The 24,607-nt window shown below is 50.1% G+C and overlaps 1 protein-coding gene across 8 annotated transcripts in view; it reads right to left on the bottom strand.

Annotated features, from left to right (window-relative positions):
* LARGE1 (LARGE xylosyl- and glucuronyltransferase 1) overlaps window positions 1-24,607 on the bottom strand; it is a 513,801-nt gene that overhangs the window by 39,733 nt on the left and 449,461 nt on the right. For 7 of the 8 annotated variants that reach the window (XM_064590661.1, XM_054506843.2, XM_054506844.2 and 4 more), the window contains one exon: window positions 14,647-14,802. The exons of the other annotated variant lie outside the window; for it this stretch is intronic. In XM_064590661.1, the coding sequence (XP_064446731.1) occupies window positions 14,647-14,802 (156 nt within the window). The remainder of the gene's footprint in view (window positions 1-14,646; window positions 14,803-24,607) is intronic. 8 annotated transcript variants of the gene reach the window in all.

The following is a 24,607-nucleotide window of genomic DNA, read 5'->3' as shown; positions in this document are numbered from 1 at the left end:
TAGTCCATTACACGATGGCAGATAGTTGAATGTAGATTATAGTTTACATGGCTAGAGCTACTAATCTAGCTGAATGTAACAGACCAGTTTTCCAAGAAGAATGTGTACATATATTTTAAATCTCCAAGCCAAGAGTGTAGTAAACAAGAATTATATTAACTCACTTCTGTATGACCCTGTCTCAGCTAAAACCATTGTCTTCATAGATATAGCTAGATTAAACTATAGCCTTATTTCTCAAGATATGTGTGACGGCACATGACTGCGTTAATCCCTTCCATTCTTCACCCCCTCCCACGTCTCTACTCTTTATCATGAGACTTGATGTGGCTAATAAAATGGTAAGGAAGCAACACTGCCCTAATAGTGAGACTAGGCCTCAAGAACTGCGTGTTTCTTTTTTTTTTTTTTTTTAAGATTTTATTTATTTATTTGACAGAGAGAGAACACAAGTAGGCAGGGGGAGAGGGAGAAGCAGGCTCCCCGCAGAGCAGGGAGCCCGAAGCAGGACTCGATCCCAGGACCCTGGGATCATGACCTGAACCTGAGCCGAAGGCAGCCGCTTAACCGACTGAGCCACCCAGGCGCCCAAACTGCGTGTTTCTTGAATCTCCAGCACTACCATGAGAAAATGCCTGGGCGGCCCGCTGGAGGATGACACACACCTGGAGTAGAGCAGAAGCTCTACAATTGCCCCAGGTGTGGGAGCAAGCCCAGCCAAGCTCAGCTCAGCTGCCGCGATAAACACTTCTCACTGTATTCCACTGAGGTTTTACAGGTTGGGAGCCATAGATAACTGACAGGGGGTCACTGGCATTTTGTGCAGGGAGCTTTTGCATTATGCTACCTGTCCCATATATCCCCGAACAGTTAGCCTCCTGGGCCCCAGCCCACTAAATGCTTGTAGAGTTCTCCAGACAGCCTCGTACAACTCCAAATGCACCCACCTACTTCCAAATGCCACTTGGGGGGATCAGTGGAGATTCAGTGATCGAGGAGATGTTCTCATCCATCATGAAGATTTTTAACTGTTAACAAGGATGCAATCAGGGAGACTCTTCCATTTTTGAAGTTTGATTTGAAGTCCTGGCCTATTTGAAGATTCATGTAAGCCCAGGACATGGGAATTCTCATTCCGTCTAATATTCTAGGAGCCAAGGGACCCCTTCTGACCTGCAGGATTAAATCCAGGTCCTTGCTGACAATCATATCCTCTCTCTCTGACCCATCACCACCACCCCCCAACCCCGTGTCCTCTGTATTTGCACCAGGGATCTCTCTGCTCCCCGAACCTGCCTTTCCCTCTTTCCCTCTGTGACGCTGTATATGTTCTTCCCTCTCTACTCTCCTCACCTGCTCTTCTCCACTAGGGGACCTTCTATTTACCTTTCAAGATTCAGCCTGGATGACACCTCGTCTGAGACCTCTGTTAGCCCTGCCAGGTAGAGCTGGTCCACTTCTCCGTGCCTCAAGAGCCCTCAATTCATAACTCCACTAAAGCACTTGTCAATTTGAACTGAAATTATTTAAGGGCAACTTTCCTGGTGACACAGTGACACTTTACCATTGCCCCTAGCACCGTGCCCACGGTATGGCAGATACTTAATATTCATGTGCTGCATGCATGAGAAATATCTGCTACATGAAGACTGTAATCATTAGAAGGCCTGTCTTTCTAATTTTCCCATCGTATCCTCTAATGTTATGCATAGAAGGTGATCATCCTTAAGCCCATTATCTGGTCCGATATTTGCAGTTCAAAGGTCTGTGATGGCTGAAAATGTGCTGGACAGCAAACAAGCATGCACTTGGCTCTGTGCAAGGTGCTGGGTACGTGTTATCCCTTCCCCTGGAGCCCTCCAGTGAGGCATGTGCAGCCTCATTTGACAGCTGAAAAGCAGTTTCAAGGTCTTGAGGTCACTCAGGGAGGTCAAACTGGGGCCTGTGTCCTTCTACTACCGAGCTACCTCTCCAGGAAAGATGCTCATTCCGCCGTGGGTCAAGAAGCACACAAGCACCGTGGCTGAGGTGACGGGTTCTATCCCACTCCAGTCTGTACAGTCTTGGGCGAGTGGGTGAGGTACTTAACCCTTCTGAGCTTCAACTTCCGCAAGTGTAAAATGGGGAAGATAATAGGAACTACCCAGGGGGTTGTAGGAGGGTTCCAAGAGATTCTGCATGTGCAGAGTACAGTGTTTGGAATAAAGACACAGCAGACGTCATCTATTACCATGGTGGTTATCAGAGTTCAGAAGGGGAGACACCTGGGTGGATGCTTTCTGTCCTCAGCCACCACCTGGAGGAGACAGTAGGGCGAGGGCAGGGAAAGCAGGAGTCTCGCTGAGCCTGGATAGCACTTCTGTCTCATGAGTGTTGGAGATACTCGCACATCTTCCTCCTTGAGGAACCCAAATATACCTAGAAACTATAATGTAGCCCCCCAATGGGGAACTTAACCAACTCATACCCTCCTTCTCTCTCACCCACACTGCAAAAGAACACTCGCAATTATTCCCTTTTAGAGAATAAATATCTGCAAAGCTCTTTGCAAAAGCAGGGTTGTTTTTTTTTGGGGGGGGGTTGATTTGTGTGGTGTTTTTAATGTGTTGACAGGAGTGCATGGCTTCAGTTCAGTGAAGACAGGAGTGGGAACCTGTGAGGACGGGTATAGATGTGTGTGTGGGGGGGGGGGGGGGGTCTTTCTTTGATGAGCCTTCAAAGAGAAGGTATCCTCACCATGTGAGAAAGGAAATTAGTGGCCAGAGCATGAGAAATGCATGCGTGTATTGAGTCAGGAAAAAAACAACATTCCAAGGTAAATAGCTCCAGGAGCCATTTTCTGAAAAGCACCCATATATAGTGGGCTCCTCAAGGCAGGAGCTGTATCGCATTCATCTCTCAATTTCCTGTACCTAGAACATCTAGAGCACCCTGTGTACACAACAGGCCTCTACTGGATGTACTCACAGCCATGTACTCATGTTAAAGAAGGAACAGTGACGAATGAAAGTGCTCCCAGAACTACCAGAGCATGGCCTGACGTGGTCGGGAGGGTCTACCAGCAGTCCTGGGGGATAAGAAGCCTCTATGAACTTCCTGGTACCAATGATGTGGTTCAGTGGCATCCACATCCCGAGGTCACCTTTGGCCATCACAGTGCTTTAGGGGTAGGGTCTAGGGAATACTGTTGTCTATCAACCACACTGGGTATTGTGGCAAAAGCACATCAACTATGATGTCCGACATACGATGTCAAAATCTATGGGACTCTGGACCAACCAGATTGCCTTCCTTGCGTTTGATGTTATGAACATTCTCAACATGGCGGTTTGTACCTTTGCTCAGCTAATATGGATGAAGCACCTGCTCCGTGCCAGGTGCAGTGCTAAATGCTTTCAGGTGGATTGCTTTATTAATTTAATCCTTGAGCACACATCTCTGTTTTACAAAGGAGGAAACTGAGGCTCAGAGGATTTCAAAAATCTGCCAGTTACATGGCTAGGGAGAAGCAGTTCTGGACTGAGAATCCAGTCTTGGGACCTCACACCAGGGCAATCTTTGCAGTGTGGTGACTCCTCTCCCAGGGGATGGATGCAAGGATCAAAGAGACGGTGGAAGACACAATGCTCCATGAAAAAGCAGGCCATAAAAATGCATATGCAGTATGATCCCAATAGAGCAGAGAGACAAACAAACAAAAAGTCACATAGAAAACAGACCAAAGGGAACACATTACAATGTTAACAAAGCTTTTCTCTGACTGGTAGGTTCACAGATGAATTGTACGGGCTTCTTTCTACTTTTCTGTCCTTAACAAGTTCCCTGCAATTTTCTCAAAGGAGCTAATGCGTGTAAAAGTGCTTTGTAAACTGTAAAGTGCTACACAAACCCCAAGCAATGTTATGATTACATTATGTACCTTTTCAAATTCTAATCTAGGATTTCTTATTGCTGACTGCATGGCTGATGTTATCTCAGGGGGAAGGCGGGAACAGCTTAGAAACAACCTCCTTTCCCACCCAGGGCATGGGTGATTTCTCCAGGGAGATGCTGAGCTGGAAGGAGGGCTTTCATTAACAGGGCCTGAACGCTACCGGACTCCATCCTGGGGCCACGGGGGAGTAGTAGGCTCCTGACAAGCAAGTCACAGAAACAAAAGACCGATTTCTCCTGAGATAAAATACATTTGCTAAATTGCTTCTTTGGGCAGCCAACTGAGGCACAGGAAGATTTGGACTCAAGGGAAAATGACCCTTTAAGCAGTTTGCATTTATTTCTTCCCATCCTTAAGGACAGTGGCCTGGAGTGACCCCTGAGATGTCAGAAATGATGGCTGGTCAGGCCGGAGGATTCAGAGGGGTTGGAAGTAGGTTCCTGGCACCAGCCCAGTGGACTTCTGTTCAAAGTCAGGAAAAACTACAGAGAGAGGTTATGGGGATAACTGGAAATGAAGACCTGTTCCCTCAGACACTCATTTTCCATGTGACCTTGAGCAAGTCATTTCTCCGGTTCCTAAGACAAAGTTTGGGTTTCATAAAAGACTCTCAAGGATCAAGTGCTCACTAGGGTCAGGGAACATGCTGGGAGCTTGGCAGGCACTTTCTCATTTAATATTCACACTGACTCCATGGCTTAGGGACAATGGTCCGCCTTGTTTATGGATGAAAGCATTCATCATCTGAAAGGTTTAGCCACTTGTTCAAGGTCATACGATGAGTGAATAGAGCTGAGATATTACATCCATGTGTATTTTCTCTGTGTTCTTGTACGTAACTAAGTCACTACAATGCCTTCCTTGTTAATCAATCTCTGGGGCTCTTTCCAGGTCTAACGCTAGATGGTCCTATGACTACAGGGGACTGAATGCATGTAACCCCATGTTGGTGGGGACCTTCTGCATGCACCAAGATTCATGGTCTCTTCTCTTCCTGGGTGCACAGAGAGGCTGCCATCCCGACCTTCCTGCATGGCCAAGGCTGGTCAGTGGAATGTGGGCAGGTTCTCGCTACCATGGGCACCACTTTCAAGGTAGACTCATGCACACACCTCTCTGTCGGCCAGAGCAAGGGCATCCAGGAGAGGAGTCAAGGCTCTGTGGAGGGCAGAGCCACAAGATGGAAGGAGTCTGGGCCCCTGAACCTGGAGAAAAGCCACCTGCCAATCAGAAACACCCATTTGGACTTAACGTGAGTAATACCCTTCCAGCGTGCCGAGCCCATTGTACAATTGCTTGTGTTACTTTAACACACCTACTTGCCTCTTCTAGCCAGTGAGTGATGAAGACAGAGTACAACAGACCAAGCAAGGCATCTACTCCTTCTTATGACACCTCTCCTTCTGATGCCTCAGCAGCACGGGTAGAAGTATCTGGTGGGTAAAGTAACACTCCAGAATGCTGCTTGATACTTTCAACGTTTACTTTCAGGTTTCCGTCGCCTTGATACCTAGGGCTTCATCTGTTCCTCCTAATATCTGAACGAGACGGGCAGGGCTGCCCTCAGCTGATTTGCTCAGAGAAGCTGGAACTCTAATGCTTGTCTGCTGAAACCTACCTCAGGGCTCCTCCCTGTGGTTTTCTGGGGAGCAGGTAAGCCTTATTAAACCACCCAGACAAATAGAGAAAGATTACGAGCTCACTGACTGCCTGCTGTGTGTATGAATCAACCAAGTTCCAGGAACTCAAAACACTTACTAAGGAAAAGCAAACCATAGGCCACTTTCCCTCTTTCATGGGACGGGAAAGTCTTGGATTTAGGTCTATTCAGGGACGGTTCAGAGAGTCTTTCCAGCACTCAGCCTATGAGGAAATAATGAGGAAAAAGCCTGGTCTCCTCTCTCCCAGGTATCAATATTAATTTGTACACGACACCCAACTAATAGGCCCTTACTGTATGCCAAGCCCTGTGCCAGGATTGGGGAATGAACCCCAGTTTCTACATTTAAATTGTTCATCTGGTCTGGGTGGGGGGACAAAGAAGCAAGTCAGCAAGCATAATACTGCGTATTCATACCAATGAGACTTAATGGGGGGTGGGTGGGCAGGTGCTGTGTACACACTGACCGGCCCCATTTAGTCCTCACTGAGCCTGTCAGGTGGGACTAGTTGTGATCCCCAATTTACAGATGGGAAAGCTGAGGCACAAAGAGTCTAAGCAAATGGCCCAAACTCTCCTACTCAGTATTCCTTAGATTTTACATGCGGCAGTCTTGTTCCAGAGCTGCCCTCTTAGATGCGGCACAAGGAGCCGGCTTGTGGAGGAAGAGTCTTCCAGAAGAGTGCAAGGAGCTGCTGCAAGCAAAAGCACGAGGGGAGAGCACCTGGCACATGCAGACAGATTACAACCAGAGCCCAGGGGTGTGAAGGAGGGATGTGTGCAAGCTGGAGCTGGAGCAAAGCAGACGGGCCACGATGGTGTGCCCACAGCCCAGACGCATCCCCCGAGCAGCCTGACCCCATGGCTCCTCCCCTTGTCCCCGCCCCTGGCCTCGCAGGCAATGACTGTGATCCTTCGGGCTCTAGAAGTTACCACGCCCATAGAGGGCCCCTGGAGGAGGGCCCTGTGTGGCGCTGTCCACCCAGGGGCTCCGCTGCCCGCCACGGGATTAAAGAGCTGGTGACATGCAGCCTGCACGGGAGCGCACTAATGCATTCTGCTTTTTCTCTGAGGTTTCTCCGGGATACAGCTGTTTCCACAGAGCCATCTGTTCCCTGGCACGGCCGTGCAGACTGATGCCGTAACGTGTTTCTAGAGTCGGCTTCTATATGTCTTATTTTTAACTTCTAATGGAGCCCTGGGGACGCTGTGGTCTTTTCTTCTGTGGGCTCGGTATCAGGGAACGTGGCCGTACGGGCTGCCCCAAACCCTTGTTGGAGGAGAGAGTTGAGTCTGGAAACCCTCCTTTCAGAGGTGAGGGGGGGATCTCAGCAGCTGGAAGGCAAGGCATCAGGACAAGCTTCCTGGCCAACGCTCCTGCGGATGGGCGGGACTCCACACACCTTAACCCCCTCAACCCTCATGACAGCCGAGGCTGGGCTTATTCACTGACCATTTGGTGAGACTACTGAGGCCGTGAGAGGGGAGAGCTATGCCTGAAGTCCTAGATCTAGTCCTCGGGCCAGGTATTTTGATGTCAAGGACAGGGATCTTTCCAGCACTCCACAGATGCTCCAAGAAAAGGACTTATAATAGTTCATGTGTTCCCCCAAATTTACTGAGCACCTAGCAGGGGCCAGGCCGTCTTTTACGGGCATGAAGATACGCTGATGAAAGAAACAGATAAAATTCCCTGCAGTCACAGAACTTCCATTCTAGCAGGGAGAGACATAATCAACAAAATAAAAAAGTCAAGAATATAATCTATTGAGGAGTGATACGTTTCTATGCAGAAACATAAAGTCAGGAGCCCTGGGAGACAGGGGTGCTTGGGTACGGGGCGGGTACTGCAGGCGTAGAGCAGGGAGCGTTGTAAATACTTGCAGAAAGACCACTCATACGAGTTCCAACGCTGCCACCACCCCATTCCATGATTTCATTTCTCTGAGCCTCTACGTCCTCCTCTAGAAACAGAGGTAATAACTACCTTGCAGGGTTTGTGAAACAGTAAGAAATGGTTACAAGTAAAAACCACTAGAACGATCACCGAATAACCCGTAGTTCTCATTATATTCGTTTTATATCTGGAGCTCCATTCACTTGGGAAGCATGGCCCTGGTTCATCACTTCTGAGTGACAAGGACCTGCGTTTCCAATCATGGCCCACCGTTTAGGAGCTGTTTGACTTTGAGCAAGTAACTCATCCCTTCTGAGCTTTGGTTTCCTTATCTGTGAAATGTGACTCATAAAGCCTACCTCCCTCGATTGGGGTGAAGATTAAAGTTGCACTTCCTTTTCTCTTTCCCTGCAGGAAACCCCCAATTGGCAGAGGCTCAAAAAAGCAGATGAAGGTCTTGAAGTGACACAGAGAGCTGTCTCCATTCTAGGAGACACTAAAGCGACTAATGCCTAGCGCAGGGAGACAGACCCAACAGGCTTCAGCGTCTCCTGTGCCATCACTTGGAGGCTGGTCCCGGTTTCCTGGAGGGCTGTCTTGGCAAGGATGCTGGGGATGGGGCGGAGCCCGAGGGGAATGGGTGGGGCCATCGATTAGTAATGTCTGCTGCGGCCCTGGGCTAAGGGGGCTCTGAGTCTGCAGACACTGTCCACTGACTTATTACAATTCCACATACAGGTCAAAACTCGCTGGTGTCCAGTTTTTTGTTGTTTTTTTCTTTTTTTGCACGTTTTTGGCTGTTTGCTATGTTTCATAATTTAACTTCTACCACGACAACGCACGATTCTTTTACTATGGGTCATTCTGACTTACATGCCATTGGTTTTCCTTTCTTCAGCTGCCAGGGGAAGGAGGAACGGGGAGGGGAGCCCAGAAAGGGTTGTTCTGAAGCTGATGAAACTGAAAGTGACAGCTGTCAGAAAGGAAATCTGCAGAAGAAGCAGGATAGTCTGAGGCCATTTCCTGCCAGGATAAACAGCATCCTCCTTCCTCTGGCCAATTGCTGCCCCCTCAGCCTAGCCGGGGCAATCTTACTCACTGAAAACTGTAAACTGAGTTTCGTATACTTAGGTTACTAAAGGAAGCATAATGTTCTTTACCAAGATCCCCATCCAAATGGATTAAAACGTGCATATTCCAGTAGCCCTGCAATTTACAGGGTGAGCTTCCTTTATCTGGAATATTCCCGTAGGTGGAACAAGGCACTCTTGATGATACAGCATCACTTTATAAATACAGTGCTTAGGGAGAGTTGCAGGTTTCTGAATAACCAACGTATGGAAACATGCTACCCTATCTGCCAGGCTGTCAGGGACACCAGGGGGGTATCCTTATTTTTCACTGCTCTAGAGGACAGGACTCAGACTGATGGATTCCTTACAGATGGGAAGACTACACTCAACATGAGGAAGAATGGGTTAGCATCTGGAGCTTTCCCCAACAGTGGAGTAAGCTGTGGTAAGTGATGAGCTTCTTGTCTTTGGGAGAATTCCAGCAGAGGCCAGATGCAAGCCTATTAGAGATGCTACAGAAGGATTTTTGCATGGACTATGGGTGGAGAATATCCGTGGATTATCCACCCGTGTTCTGTGGAGCCCCAGGGTTCCCTGGATACACTTGAGGGGCGGGGGTGCTGAGGAAAAGGGAGGGGCGTTATGGGACAGGAGAGGCTGTGTGTCGCATCAGCTCCTGTCAATCTAAACCGCGGCCGGAGCCTGTTCTTCCAAACCAAACTATTTTGTCCTAGAGCAAGAACCCCAAACACAGAGTCTAAAACGGGGGCCTGCTCTTCCCACTCACACTGGCTTCCTGAATTCATTCATTTATTCTCTTTGGCAGCGAAGTCAGCCCAATGGCCTCTCCTTCCTTCCCGGAGTCTCTTAATTGGTGGGAAATCCACTTGGGGTCGTGTGGCCTGGAGCGAAGGTGATGGCCGTGCTACGCTTTACAGACATAGCTCTAAGCCACGCTGTAGGCTCCCCTCTCTGCCAGGCCAGCCGAGGAAAAATGTTAATCAAACCTGAAGACCATTTGTGGAACAACAGATTTGGACCCAATATCAGATGGGTTCGGTACTGCAATCTGTGAAAAAAACGCACCTCAGTGAATGCCGTGTTCCTGGTGCTGAGTCCCATTTTTGGTGATTTAACATAAAGCATCCATGAAACACTGTGACAGAGGCATCACTGTCCCCCATTTATCAGATGGCGAACCGAGGCTCAGAGTACTCGCATGACTCCTCTGAGTCACGCGTCTCCTGAATGAGCAAGCTGCGATGACAAGAGAGCCCACTGTCTTATCATCACCCTCATCATCACCTCCCTGGCGAAGAAATAATAATGAACTTGTGCGGCTGTTTATGTTCTTACATTGCCTTCCTCTGAATGTGCCCTGTTGCTGTTGACCTCTGGTCTCCGCCGCCCCTGCTGCTCCCTCCCTCCCACTAGGTCCATGCTCTGTACACCCTCACTGCGCCTCTCTTGGCCTTCAGATCCTACCTCCTCCAGGAAGTCTTCTGTGATGCACCTGCTCTTCCCTAGTGTGTGGAATGCCCTTCTAGTATGCTACTGAAATGCCAGCTTGCTCTGGGGCTGGAGAATGACCTCCACTGTCTGCATCCCTCACTACAGCAGGCTTCGATTTGCGACGCTCCTCCTGGATCCTTAGCCCCGCGGCCGGTGACTGTTGGAACGACTATCTGCCCGGCAGACACTGCCACTGGAGTCCTTTCCCCTCTGGCACCTGCAGTCCCATGAAGAGGTTCCCAACTTCATTTCTTCGAGACTTGTCAAAGCTCTAACGACCCCGTCCCATGGATCGGGGAGCATCCAGCATCGGCCCAGATCCAAGATCTTACCCTTTCCCTCTGGCTGTGTTTGCTGCTAACACTTGACATACTGCCAAGGGCCCCGGGGTAGAATGCCCTACAGGGACGCAGTTCCAGGGACCCAATGTTACAGCCACTCTCCTGGCCCCAGTCCCTGCCCCAGGGGGTGGGCTCAGCCAGAGGAACCTGGCTGCAGCAGGGCATGGGGACCTGCCCTCTTGATTTATGAGGGCTAGTTGCACCTGCCCCCCTGTTCTTAGCACCCACAAAGCAACCCACCTGTTCTCTCCATCCCTGCTGCTGCCACCCTGGGTCAGAGCCCCAACGCCATCTTTTTGCCTGGGACGTAGCAAAGGTCTAACCGGCCTCCCTGCCTCTAACCCGTCCCTCTCATTGTGTGAAATCCCACTCAGGGAGTGATCTCCCTCGAATGTCAATCTGACCGTGATTAAAGCCCTTTGGCGGCTCCTCACTACCGACAGGTCAGTATAAGCACGGCCAAGGCCCCTCCGGTCAGCTTCATTCTTTGTCACTGCCGACAGGCCTGTGCTCTAGAATGCCAACGACCAGCATGTTCTCCTTGGGCTCCCTACTTTTCAGCTGCTCTGCCCTTTACCTAGTACTTCCTTCGTCTTATTTGTTCAATTCCTTCAATACATATTTGTTAAGTGCTTATGATGTGCTTCCCTCTCTGCTAGAGAAAGGAGTCCCCAGGGGTGAACAAGACAGGCAAAGTCTCTAAGGGTCTTATATTCTGGTCTTCTATTTGGGAAAAGAGATAGGAGACAGTTGCACGAACCAACTAATTGTGAATAGGAACAGGTGCACTGACGAAAAGAACCTGGGGCACATCACAGTGACTTCTAGCTTTACTGGAGGGGCGGGGCGGCGCGGGGCAAGTTTCTGAGGATGCCTGGGGGCAGGGGGTTCCAGGCAGAGGGGAAGCAAGCACAAAGGCCCTGCCTTGGGAATGAGCCTGGAATGCAGAAGGAACAGAGAGGTGGTGGGTGTGGCTGGTGCACAGTCAAGGGCACAGTGTTTGGGACAAACGCTGTGGAGAGCGCTCAGAGAAGGCTGCCCTCTCGCTCCTGGCCCTCCCTGCACCCAGAGAGACCATCCTCTTGGCATCTCTAACACTTGTTACGTGGCAAGTGACTTCCGTATAGGGACGGGGTCAGCCTCTAAGTTCAACCCCGGTGCCCTACATGGTGCCCGGCAGATGGCTGGCATTCACACATGCTTGTTGAGCAAATAAATGCAGTCACAGATTATGAGAAGGACCACTGACACCGTCCCCACCCCGATGACCCACCAGGGGAAGCTGGTGGTAGGAGAAGCGGGCTGGGTCATGTCTAAAGGGAGTCCCACTTTGTGAGGCCCTGAACAGTGCACTTGGGGGACTCACTGATGGGGACAATTAACTGACGGCTTCGTCCTGCCAAGGCTTTTTATATGAGTCTCAAAGGCAAGAGAATGGTTTTCATTTAGTGTTTGGGGGAGAAAGTGCCGAATGGGCACTCAGATATTGATGATGATGGCAAATACCGATTTGAGCAGGAAGGAAAAACCAGAACACAGCATTTGTCGAAACCTGTAAGTGCTTCCCAGAATCTGAGCCAGAGTTCAAGTGCTTAATGGTATTCTTTCCTCTACTTCCAGTGGGAGTGAAGGGCAGACACCGGCAAAGGCATGGAGGGTGATGAGGGGAAGGGCCGGAGCTTGAGGGGACCCCACTGTGCCCTGGGGGCTGAATACCGGAGGGCAGGGTGGCAGCCTTCTGTAAGCGCTCTCCACAGCTGTTGTCCCAAATACTGTCCCGGTAAAGAGCCAGGTAAGTGCGTCCTCCAGACCTTCCACAGGCACCCTCCCCTGCCACTGGGAGCCGAAAAGAATTCTCATGACGTCCAACATAAGAATATAACCAATAACAGTAATAGTAATAAAACAGAATTCTGACTCTTTCACCTGCTCACAATATCCTTCCAACCTGCTTCCTGCCTTCCTGATGCTCAGCTTCTGCTGTTCTCCTCCTCCCCCTCCAGCCCCCGGGGAACCTGGCCATCCTGCAGGTCCTCATACCGGCCCTGCCCCAGGGCCTTTGTACTGGCCACAGCCCCCTACCTGGAATGTACTTTCCCTGCTCTGCCACCTCCCTCCCCCTTTCCTGAGGTATAATTGGCAATATAAAAAAAATTACACGTCATGAAAATAATTTGGTGAGTTTGGACTTATGTTACCTTTGGGTTACTTTCACCACAATCAAGGTAATAAACATATCCATCGTGCCCCCCCCACCCCGCCCCGCCAAGTTTCTTAGGTTTTTTTCTGTGTGTTACGAGTGTGGTCAGAACACCTGACATGAGATCTACCCTCTTAAAATGTTTAAGTGCACCATGCCCTGTTAACTACCAGCACTACGTTTCACAGCAAATCTCTGGGACTTACTCATGTGGTGTAACATGGTGTAAACCGAACAAGGGCTCCCCATGACCCCGCTCCCCATCCCCTGGTAACCAGCATTCTGTTGTCTAGCTCTGTACGTTTACTATTTTAGATGCCTCCCCCGTGAGGTGTCATGCAGTATTTATCCTTCGGTGCCTGGCTTCTTTCACTTAGCCTACCGAGATCTCCCTGGCCCACCCATGTTGTCAAAGGGTAAGAGTTCCTTAGTTTTTAAGGCTGGACAACGTTCTATTGGACACAGGCAGCACATGTGATCCGTTCATCTGTGGGTGGGCAGGGGGGTTGTCTCCACCTGCAGCCAACATGAGTAAAGCTGCAGTGACCAGTGCACATACTGTCTTCGGGGATCCCGATCTCAAGTGTTTGGGATACATCCCAGAAGTGGGACTGCTGGGTCATAGCACAGTCCTCTTTGTCATTTCTGGGGGAGCCTCCCTCCCGTTCCGCACAGCGGCCTCAGCATCGTGTATTCAACCAGTAATGGACAGCGTTCCAATTTCCCCACGTCTCACCAATTCCTGTTATCTTTTGTTCTTTGGTAAACAGATATCCTAACAGGTGTGTGGAGGTAGCTTATTGTGGCTTTGATTTCTATTTCCCTCACCCCTTGCTCTTCTATGGCTGGTTCTTTCCTGTCATTCAGGACTCAGAGGGAACATCACCTCCTCGGAGAAGCTCCCCCTGCCGCCCCACGACCCTGCAGACCAGGGGGGTAGCCCAGCTGCTCATTAATATGCCACCATGGAGCACTGGCCACTGGCTGATCACTTTCCCTGAAGGTTCATATAGTTGTCAACTGTTTCCCCCCGAGAATATTAGCACCACGACCGCAAGGACCAGTGTCCTTTTGTACCTGTGAGGGCTCAGTGCTCAGAACAGGAAGGCCCTCAGTAAATGCTCGCCTAATAAATTACTTGTGTGTCTAATACTGAGGGTCAAGGAAAGGGAGGAAATACTTATTGAGCATCTGACACATGGTCAGGGCTGAGCCAGATGTTTCAAATGCAATTTCGTACTTAGTCTCACAACACGCCTTAAAGTTTTGCGTCTCCATTCGGTGGTTGAGGAAACGGAAGCACAGAGAGGCTGAGTAACTTGCCCGAGGTCACATACTTGGTAACTGGACAAACCCAGGTCAGCCTGACCCGCCACGTCCTCCCTGCCTTTTTCCTGACAGTGTGCTTCTTCCCCATTCCCTGCTCCCCAGAACTTGGAAGTCACTCTCAACTTGGCCCCTTGCTGGCTGTGAGCAACCCGCTGAACCTCCCTGTGCCTCCATCTCTCCACTCCCACTGGGGAAAGAGAGAGGGTCTCTGTGAACATCAGATGAGAGATAACAGGAAAAAATGATAAGCAGTGAAGAAATGGGAAGATACGGGTGCTAGCGTTGCCTGTGACCAAGTACCGAACACTTCCTTCGCCTAGGCGAACCCTCCAGGAGCCAGTTACTAGTGAAGATCTTTAATGCCACCCACGCGCTGGCCACACTGAATCCTCCTGACTCTCCCGCATGGGTGCCATGTCCACAAGGACCTCAGAGTTTCCCAGCTACGGAGAGACACGCTGTCTACGGTTTCACGGGAGCTCTGGCTCCGGCTTCCTCCGCTTGGAAACCCCCGCCCGACTCCACCCCGTGCAGGCCGAGCGTCCCCGCTCTGCACCCACAGCAATGAGCATGGAGGGGAGCTGCTGATGCACCTGTCCCCCCCAGCAGCTGGGACGCCCAGGGCAAGCGCGGCGTCCTGTCCACCTCGGGCGAGCCCGGAGCCTGGCGTGGGGCTGGGGGGTCCCTGCGCCCCGCTTACGTTTTCACTGTTGACATCAGCTTCACTGGGGCAGCCGAAGAGCTCTCGCCTCAGGAGGTTGCCGTCGTACTCCAGGAAGGTCAGGTAGAGGTTGCGGAAAAACTCCACGTGCTTGTTCTTCACCCGCAGCTTCTTGGGGGAGTTCCAGTGGATGACCTGGCAGGGCGACAAGGAGGCAGGAAGGCAGGGAGGACCTCGCGCTCGTGCGCAGGCTCGGCTAGCCACCGGTCTAAGCATCATTTGCGGGCATGTCCATTCACTCACTCACTCACTCACTCACTCCTTCACCATTCACGGTGGTGGTGGGTGGTGGGGTGAAGAGGAAGGGCGCTGAGGCCATGCAGCACGGTTTCAAATCCTGCCTCTGACCTTGGGCAAGTGACTTACTCTCTGTGCCTCAGTTTCCTCGCCTGTGAAATGGGGAGAGCAACAGCTCCTGCCTGTACCAGCGTGGAAGCTTCTGTCTCTCAGCTCCCAGCTGCTTTGCGATGCTGAGGTCGGGACTCTGCAAGCCCTACTTCTACTTTGCCGGCCACCTCCCATTAGATGCTGCCTAGGGGCCTGGGGCCGCGAGAGGGAGCCTGGGAGTCTGGGGGAGGAAAAAGGAACGCGCCCCCCCGCCCCGGTGCTTCCTGTTCCTGCAAGTGCCACCCTACCTCCCTTCTTCAAGGCGGGCACTGGGCACTTCCTTCCTGTAGCAGCAGCTAGAACCGTTTTGCAGCTTTCTCCGCGCTCAGGACGAGCCTCCCGGTCCGCCTCTGGAGCTGCCTGCTGGCCCCCAGCCCAGGTTGTGATGCTTCCCACCCCTCCCTCTGCTCCTTCTGCTCCAGGGGCGGGAGCTGTTTTCCTGCGATTTTCTAGTTTTGTTTTTTGGTTACCAAATCAACACTTTCTGTCTAGTTGCCATTTTTAAAGATTAAATTCTCTGTTCGGATGATTGGTATGGTTGCTGCCTCCAGCCAGGACTGACGGATGCACCGTGTCAATACAGCTGCCGTGAAAAATAAACTTGTTCATATGTGTAAAGCATGCAAGTCGTGTCTGGCAAAAGGTGAGCGCTCCATAAAGGCTGGCTAGTAAGTGCTTACGGTGGACCAGGTTGGGAGGGGGCAGCGGTCTCTGCTGACGGTGCTCGCCCTTGGTTGGCAGGCGCCTGGCCAGAGACTTGTCCACAAACGGCACAGAAGGTGATGGTGGAGGGAGGCTCAAGGGGAACGGGAGCCCTGCAGCAGTAGCTCTAGCAATGCACGGGCTGGGGCTTGAAGGATGAACCAGAGTTTCCCGGGAGGCAGGGGCTGGCTGGCACAGAGGGGATGGCGGTGGCACGGTCCAGGCAGAGGGGGGTGGGAGAGGAGGCTGCGGAGGTGAGCGGGGCGCGGGGAGAGCCTGGCTCCACGCAGGTCATGCTCAGAGCTCAGCTGTGGCGCTGGGGAGCTTATGGAGGGGGAGACTACTAACTCCGGGTTTCAGTAAGATGCTCTGATGTAATGGACAAGCCAGGAGTGGGGGCGAGGGAGGCCAAAAGAAGAGCCAGCAGGGACAGCTCATGCCCTTGGCCGGGGAGCTGTCTGGGGCGGGGGGCGGGGGTGGGTCCTTTACCACCAGGATTACGTCATGGTCTTTTAATGCTCAAGGTGACCTGAACAAGGAATGCAATTTTAGAGATGAAGAAACTGGAGAAATGACTTGCCCAAGGCCACAAAGTTGGTAAACGTGGCAACGGGGATTCAAACCTAAGTTTGAGTAAACCTGATTCCAAAGCCCCTGTTCTTCTGTCCTGGAGAAGCCAGATTTTTAAAACTTCCCTGTTCATGCCTGGTCACATTACAGAAGAAATAAACTAGCTCTCACCTTCCCCCCCACTCGCCTCCCATGGTGGGGGGACCAGCATAGCTGACACTGAGACAGAGGAAGGGAATGGGGTGTCCAGAGCTCGGTCCCTTCCTGGCTCCCTCCTTTAGCCACATTCTGTCTGCAGGCGCCTGAACAGGGCCACCATTTGGAGAGATCTGGAAGGCCCCCTCTCCCAGGGTCCCCTGGATATATGGCAGCCACAGACAGCCCTTGCAGCTGGCTGGGTAATACCGCTCTGCAAGACCAAGTCCCTCTCTCATGGCACAGGCAACAACAGGAAACCTATGTGGTACAAACTGCACCCCCTGCCCTCCCATGACCTGCATGGTGCAATGGCAGAGCAAGACCCAGGGACCTCAGGCCAGCCTGACTGTGAATCTCAGCTACGCTCTTCATTAGCTGTGTGGGTTCTTGGGCAGCTGGTCTTATTCCCCGCGGCCTCGGTGTCTTCATGTGCAAGGTGGGAACATGCCATCCCGACTCCACAAAGTCGTTACGAGGCTTAAAGAAATGCCTAGCCCAGTGCCTGCAGGCCAGGGTGGCCCCGAATTCTGTGGGTTCCCTTCTTCCCTCAAAAATGGCAGCAGCAGCCTGCCTACCAGCATTCTGCGCCCCTCTCTCCTCCTGCCAGCAGACCCTCCCTGGGAGGAGGCCACTTGGCAGCGCCTGCATTTCAGGGAGGGAGGAGCATGGCAGGGTGCATTCCCTTCCTGTGCCTTTTGAAGGATGCGAGAGGGAAGGAGAGGGGAGATTCTCCCCCGAGAATACACCAACCTGGGCATGAGAAGGTCCTGGGCCACGCATTAAAATAATTGCATGCGAGGTGGTGTCACTCACACCCTGTGGGGATCCTGTCTTTGCTGCAAGAGATTTTGGTGCTTGCCAAGTGCTGAGCCAGCAGGAAGGCTGATGGATGTCTATCTGACTCAGGAAACTTGAACTTCCTCAACAGGGAGAAACTTACACTAAGTAAAAATAAGGGCTGGCCTGTGGGTCCCCGGACAAACAAATCTTCACTCCTAGTGCACAAATCTGCCAGGCACTTTGGAGACACTGTGTCATTAAATCCCCCAAATATTTGGATGCCACTGTCCATTTTATGAAGACGGTCCCTGACTTGTTTGAATCTCACAGCTGGTAAGAGGCAGAGCTGAGACACGAAGCCAGCTCTCAGCCCGAAACCCCAGGTTTCTTATTGCTATTGTGTACGGCATCAATGGGCTGAGCACTTTGCAGATGAGGGCCGTGAGGCTTACAGAGGAGGAGGCTTGCCTGAGATCACATGGTGAGTTTGGACCAGGTCAAGACTACAACGAGGACCCAGGTCTGTAGGTGCCCCCGACCCGCTCCAGGCCACCCCTTATCCCTCCATATCTCATTCTGTTCTGTGCCCGGGCGGGGATCTGGGTCTGCCTATTGCCTCTGGGTAGATACTGGTGCCTGGTGTTCTAGAAAAAGCAGCAAAAGGTAAAAGAAGGTAGAGGGAGAAGATGGTGGGATCGCTGGCAGGCCAAGGGGATTTGGGAAAACCCTTTGCAACCTGGCTGCCCTGGGACAGGGAAGCCCACTCAAAGGCTTACGCAAAGATCCTGGTGTTTGCCAAGTGCTGAGCCAGCAGGAAGGCTGAGGGATGTGCGTCTGGCTCAAAAAACTGGAGTTTCCCCAACAGGGAGAAACTTAATGTATATTCAGATTTACCTTTTTCTCCTTCCTGTGCTAGGCTCTAGAGAGGTAAATAATAGCTATGTTTACCTAATACCCACTATACACTAGACATCGGGCCATGGCTGGTGTGCGTGCGTGTGTGATGTTCTCACATTCAATCCTCAAAACAACCTGGTAAGGTCGTTTCTATTATCCCCATTTTATAGATGATAATGCTGAAGCCGAGCCTAACGCAGGGTCACTCAACTAGTAAGGAATCAATCCTAATACAAAATCAGGTCCGTCTTGCGCCCAAATGTTTTTCTTTCTACCACATTATTCGTTCGTTTGATACATATTAAAAGGAGCACTGAGCGTGTGCCAGGCTGATAGGGGCCGTGAATGCAAAGATGGACACAAGGATCATGACTCTCTTTCTGGAACTTACAACTGAGAGAGAGAGCAGGATATAAAATAACTGTCCATTTTAAATTACAGGTGTGATATGTTCTCTTAAGGAAATATTGTTAAAGAGAGGTTGTCAGTGATGGTTTCTGGGCAGGGCCACCTCAAGTATAAAGAAACCAAGGCCCAGAGGGAGAAAGTGACTTGCCCAGAGTCACACAGCAGAGAGCGAGAAGTCGTGCCCACATTCTGTCTCCCAGGGCACTGTTCCTTCCACTAAACCGTATGCCTGCTTCGGAAAATCCAACTCAGGATTAGTATTGCTGATCATTTTGATCAGCGCTTGTCTGACTACTAAGAAATGTCATTTCCTGGTCCCTTGAGGGACAGCATCACCCATCATTGCTGGCTTGGGGGCAGGAAGCTGGTGGTGTAGATGACATTTGCTGACAAGCTTTCACACACGAGATGGAGTGACACTGGAGAATGTGTCCTGAAACAGATTTTTGCAAGGAGCTGGTAAGTGCGTGTGAGTCTACCAAGGCTTGTGGAGAAAACCTATCATAACTTATTCCACTTGCCGAGGCACATTAGCCTGGCAATCATAATTATTATCAGGAGCTAACATATACAGGATGTTTGCTACGTGCCAAACACTGCTCTGAAAACTTCGCTGTCATAGCTCATTTAACACACTCATTCAAGGGTATGGGTGATAGTCTCCTTATCCCATCTTACAGATGGGAAGTCCAGCAAGGTGCTCCAAGTTACATGGCTAGGAAGCGGGGCGGCGGTTAGGATTTGAACCCAAAGAGAGACGTTAGGGATCTCTCTCATTTCTCTCGTGTCGGTATCATTACATGACTCCATTCACAGCCATGAATATGAGATTTACAGAAGAATTATGGTATCATAAAAGAAGTCTACTTTCCCCTTCCAAGTACAGGGACCTCGCCCATCCCTGGGATACTGAGGCTGCAGGACGGTTTAGGACTTCTCAGATATAGGGGCTGAGCCTCCAGCTTGGCAGGAAGCAGAGAAGGAGGCATCCAGGGTGTGTGCCAGGTGGGCTGCAGAAGCTGCCAGGCAGCAGGGGCCCCAAGGGTGGGAGCTGATTGGATCTGCAATGTCTGTGAAGGCTGAGTATATGTGCAGACTTGGTAGTCAGCCTGCAGTGAGCCAGAGAAATTGACAGAAATGGATTACTGTCCAGGAAACTTAACCATCATCTGGGAAGACAGCAGAAGTCAACTCGATTAAAGGAGGAACATGAGACTATCGTCCATCAAGGAAAAAGCATTTCAAAGGTAGAAATGAGACCTCGGTACGAGGACAAGGCTATGGAAAGAGCTCAAAAATTCAGCTTCTGAAGCACTCAGAATCCAGAGGGTTCATAAAAATAACTTACGGCACCAAAATGCTAAGACATCAGAGCCCGAGTATAAGTGCCAGGTGAACAAGAACATGGGCCTCATGTCTTCCAAGTCACAGGGATCAGGGGTATCTGGAAAATGGGTCTGTCTCAAGACCTCCCCTGATTTTCTATGACCCACAGAATTTTCTACAACCCTCCTTAGCCTGGTAGTTAAGCCCGTTGCAAACTGGCTCCCTTACAATCCCTGTTCTATCTCCAGGCTGTAAGAACTTCCTGGTATTTCTGGAACCTGTCTTTTATGACTCGGTGCCTTTACACATGCTCACTGCCCTCCCCAGAACATCCTTTCTTCTCTACCATGTGAATGCCTGCTTGTTGTCCTTCATGGCTGAGCTCAAATGCATGTCTCTTCTGTAAATCTCTGCCTGACTGCTTGTGGCAGAAGGTTCCCTCCTAGTAGCTCTGTCTCTCTATCCCATTCTTCATTCATGACAGAACACTAACTGTGTAGTTCCAATTCCCAGCTCCTGTGAATGGCTCATGATCTGTTTAAGAGCTAAGCTAATTAGGATGATCCTATGCTCTGATTCCCTGGACCCCCTTGCAGTTAGGGTTGGCCATACAATTCAGGATTGGTCCATATGATTCAGGATCAATGTGGATTTTAGGATGGATACCTGGGGAAGCATGTATTTGACTTCCTAATAATAAGGTTCAGGTAAGGTGCCATTCTCCTCCCACCCCACTCACCTTTCTGCTGTGAATAGAGATGTGATGACTGGAACCATGACAGCCATCCTGTGACTGTGAGGAAGAGGTCAAGACACTGATATCTACAAACCAATGCCCATAGCTACTCCAGAATTCTTAGCTAAGAAGTTAACCCCCCCTATTTTAAACCTCTGCAAACTAGGTTTTCTGATTCTCACTATAAGCATTCCTAATGTAACACCCGGGGCCGTTGCTGGGCCCTTCCTCAGTGCCCCATAGACTCTAGCACTTAACTCTAGAGAGAACTCATTGCACACTCTTGTGATTATTTATTTACATGCCCGCACCTGGCAGCACTGGAATGTGAATTTCTGGGCTGGCAGGGAGTATGGAGTATGACTCATTATTCTTCCTGAGGGCCATAGTGCCTGGCAGGTAGTTAGTATTCAATAGCTGCCCTTTGCTTCAAGAATGGAAATCATGACGATGACATTCTCAATAATCCTCACATTCTGTCTGTCTACAGCAAATCATTTATAAAAGCCCTATTAATGTGGACTTGAGGATGGAGAAATACATTCCACTTTTCTTTGTCTAAGGGCCAAACAGCTTGTCATTTTCTCTTGAAGGAGTTCAAGCTCCCTCTGTTCTCTGCTTGTTTGGTATTTCAAGAAGGAGGACAATGGTCTCACGAGTCCCTTTCCTTGTCATCCTCGGGATTACGATGCGCAGTTGAAAGGGATGAGCAGCCAGACCTGCCTGCCAGTCGCAGCTCCAGCTGCTATCAGCTGGTGGCCTGTGGTAAGTCACCTAGGATCACGGAGACAGCCCCTCATCTGCGAAAGGGATGTAACAGCAGTCACCCGGCAGTTTGTGGTCAAGCCCAGGACGGATGGATTGATGCGCATGAAGGTACATCACACGTGCTCATCAGATTGCAAAAGAAATCTGGGCTTTGAGTTCACAAAATGGCTGCCTTACTAACTAGGGAGGCTGGATGAAACCGGAGTCTCTATGTGGGAAGGAGGAATGAGAAACAAGACTTGAAACAAGGGATTGCAAATGGTCACAGCCTGAGGCAGAAGGGAGGATGGGTCAGACGGACATCATAGCCCAGAGAAGAAGCCATGCCAGGGGTAGTCTCCTCTGGCTAGAAGGCACCCAGAGGCCTGAAGAGGGGCTATCCAGGGAGGCCAACACTTCCTGTTGGGTTTAACACACTGAGCAGATACTGAAGAGCGCCGAGGGGCACAGGAGCAAAGCAAATTTCACCCCTGCTTCCTCTCGGCTCGGTCACCTAAACCACTTGATGCATATGAACCTCTATTCTCCAGTCTGACACAAGGACATAATAGTGCCTGCTTCTGAGCATCAGTGAGACAAGACATGTAAAGGTGTCCGCTGCAGAGCCTGGAGCAGACCGGCCCTCCATTCCGTGTGTCTCTGGAGCATGCACAGTCTGTTCCCATGGGATGTCCTTTAAAGTGACCCTCTCCCTCAGTCTCTATTTAACCCAGACTAAATGCAAGGCCTGTATTTGTCCAACTTTGCAGGCATCGTGACAGCCTGGGTCAATGTTTGTTGAATCCGCTTCTTCTATTGCCCCACCAACTGCTGAAGATTCTATTCCAGCTTGCGTCCTTCTCCTTTCCCAGCCCTGACCACTACTGGGATTGGCTATTAAATAACAACAGTGTGTCTGAAACTCAGATCTCAACCCACAAAGGCTCTGTTGACTCTTTGTCTCCTTTTACACAGGTTCTTGTTGCTTCCTGGTTTTTACAAGTCCCCGAAAGAAAAACAAAAATCCTCCCAGACAAAAGTGCATCATTACCCAGGAAAGGGGCAGAGAACAGACCAAACTACTCAGTGATTACTTAGTCTCCTCATCTGGAAAAGGCAGACACGCAGGCCCATGCATGAATCCAAAGCCCTGTCCTATATCCTACCATTTATTGTCCTGTCATCTGAAACATTTCTTAATTTTCCCTGCCTGGAGGGGGAGAGCTTGGGGAGAGGAAAAATGACAACAGGAAAATGGGATGCCGGTGATAATACTCAGGGCTGGGAGGGTCATGCATCCATGAGAAGATCCAGCTATATTCTCTCATGTTCATCATGTTCCACATTTTCAGTTCTTTTTTTGCTCTAAAATGGGGTTAAACAATCAATCTGAACCAGATTTTGGTATGTATGGAGAATTCCTGATGGGCCCCTGATAGCAGGAAATAGCAAAGCAGTGCAAACAATATGCGAATCCTCAATGAGTGTTGTCTTCATGTGGCTTCTCTGCAGACAACCAACTTGTGGATGGTAACTGGCCTGTATTCTTCCTCTCTATGGAATTAAGACTTCACTCGCATTTCACAGAATCCCCACAGTGTCCCTTATTGATCTCGGAACAGGGAGGATAGGGGGAAGCAGATTCTACCTCTAGGGATAGCAAGGAATCTTTAGTTGAGGGACTCTACCAAGGTTGGTGGAGGAGCAGCTGGGTTGTAATCCAGTGGGATTTGGCCAGTATGGTGGAATGTCAGTAATGCCCGTAGGGGTGGGGACAATATGAATCACTGCTCTGGGAAGGGCAGCTGGCTTCCTGGTTCCCAGCAGACACCTTCAGTAGAGGCCCACTATCGCTTTTCTGTATGCCCTGCATCATCTCTTTGCAAACCTGAAGCTGGCCTTCTTCCCATGATTCTCATGGGGCTACCGGTCACGCCTGATCTGCCAGAAGCAGGGGCATGTGACTTAGGCTGACCAATGAGTCAGTCATTCCTGACCATTCCTAAGAACACAGAGATGGGTTCAGGTGCGGGCATGTGTCCTAAGAAGGGTCAACAGAGTCATTTAGTGGAGTCATTGAGAGAAAGAAGGTCTCTTTCTCCAACTAGGATCATGAGTGCTAGCCACTCTTACATTACTTGCTTTGATTTCTTCGTAGCATGTTTGACCGCCTGGAATGACCAATTTGACCATTTGTTTTCTTGTTTTCCATCTACATTCTGCCCTAGAATATAAGTTCACAGAGAGCAGGTCTGTGCAATCTCACTCACCGCTGTGTAACCAGTGCTCAGAGCCTACAGCACACACGGAATACGTATTTGTTGAATATCTAGGCTCTGCGAACTTGTGGGCTGGGGGACTGCTAAACATCACCCTATTGTAACAGAGGCAGCACGAGAGAGACAGAGAAAAAGGAGAGAGTGGGCTGCTGTGTCATGTGAGCACCCATATCTAACTGTGTCAATGCAGAGGGCGGGATACGGCACTCATGTTTTTGAGATGTACTTGGGTTTCAATGTGCCACAGTTCCACCAATCATTAATACCTATTTTTAGTGTATTTAATAATATCTAATATCAATATATAATTAAAATATCCCTCACAAAAAGAACAAATGGCTTAAAAATTGAGTCCTGCATGATGACCCAAAGTATAAAATAAATATACATGAGTCTACATGGATATCAATAAATTATTTAATAAATAAATAAATATAAATGGGGGAGAGAAGCAGATCTCCTTACAGAAGAGTCTTGTAAGTAGATTCCACCCCTCATTAGGAAGCAGAACTTAATCTCCCCATTTCCAGTGTATGGTGGGTACAGTGACTCACTTCAGAAAAATGAAGCATGAAAGGGGAAAATAATCCCTTTATGGTGGAGAAACCTGGCGAACACTGCCTTAACCGACAGTTAGAGTCCCTAGTGAAGCCATGTGTGAAAACCAGGTCCTTCCTGACACAATGTGATGCCCTTGGAGGTGGACACCCTTTACCTCTGTGATACTCTCTCCAAAAAACCATAACCTCAGTCTAATCATGAGAGAAATTCATTGGACAGACTGAGTCTGACGGATATTTCATAAAGTACCTGACCAGCACACCTCACAACAGCCAAGGTCGGTCATGAAAAACATGGGAAGACCGAGAAAGTGTTGGAGGCCAGAGGAGACCCAGGAAACAGAATGCTA

The sequence above is a fragment of the Mirounga angustirostris genome, unplaced genomic scaffold, assembly GCF_029215605.1.
Source record: "Mirounga angustirostris isolate CCGP_5_RB_7025 unplaced genomic scaffold, mMirAng1.0.hap1 SCAF_5, whole genome shotgun sequence".
In the NCBI taxonomy this organism is placed as follows: Eukaryota; Metazoa; Chordata; class Mammalia; order Carnivora; family Phocidae; genus Mirounga; species Mirounga angustirostris.
Note: the sequence above shows the minus strand (reverse complement) of the source record. Positions and strands in the feature narration are given on the sequence as shown.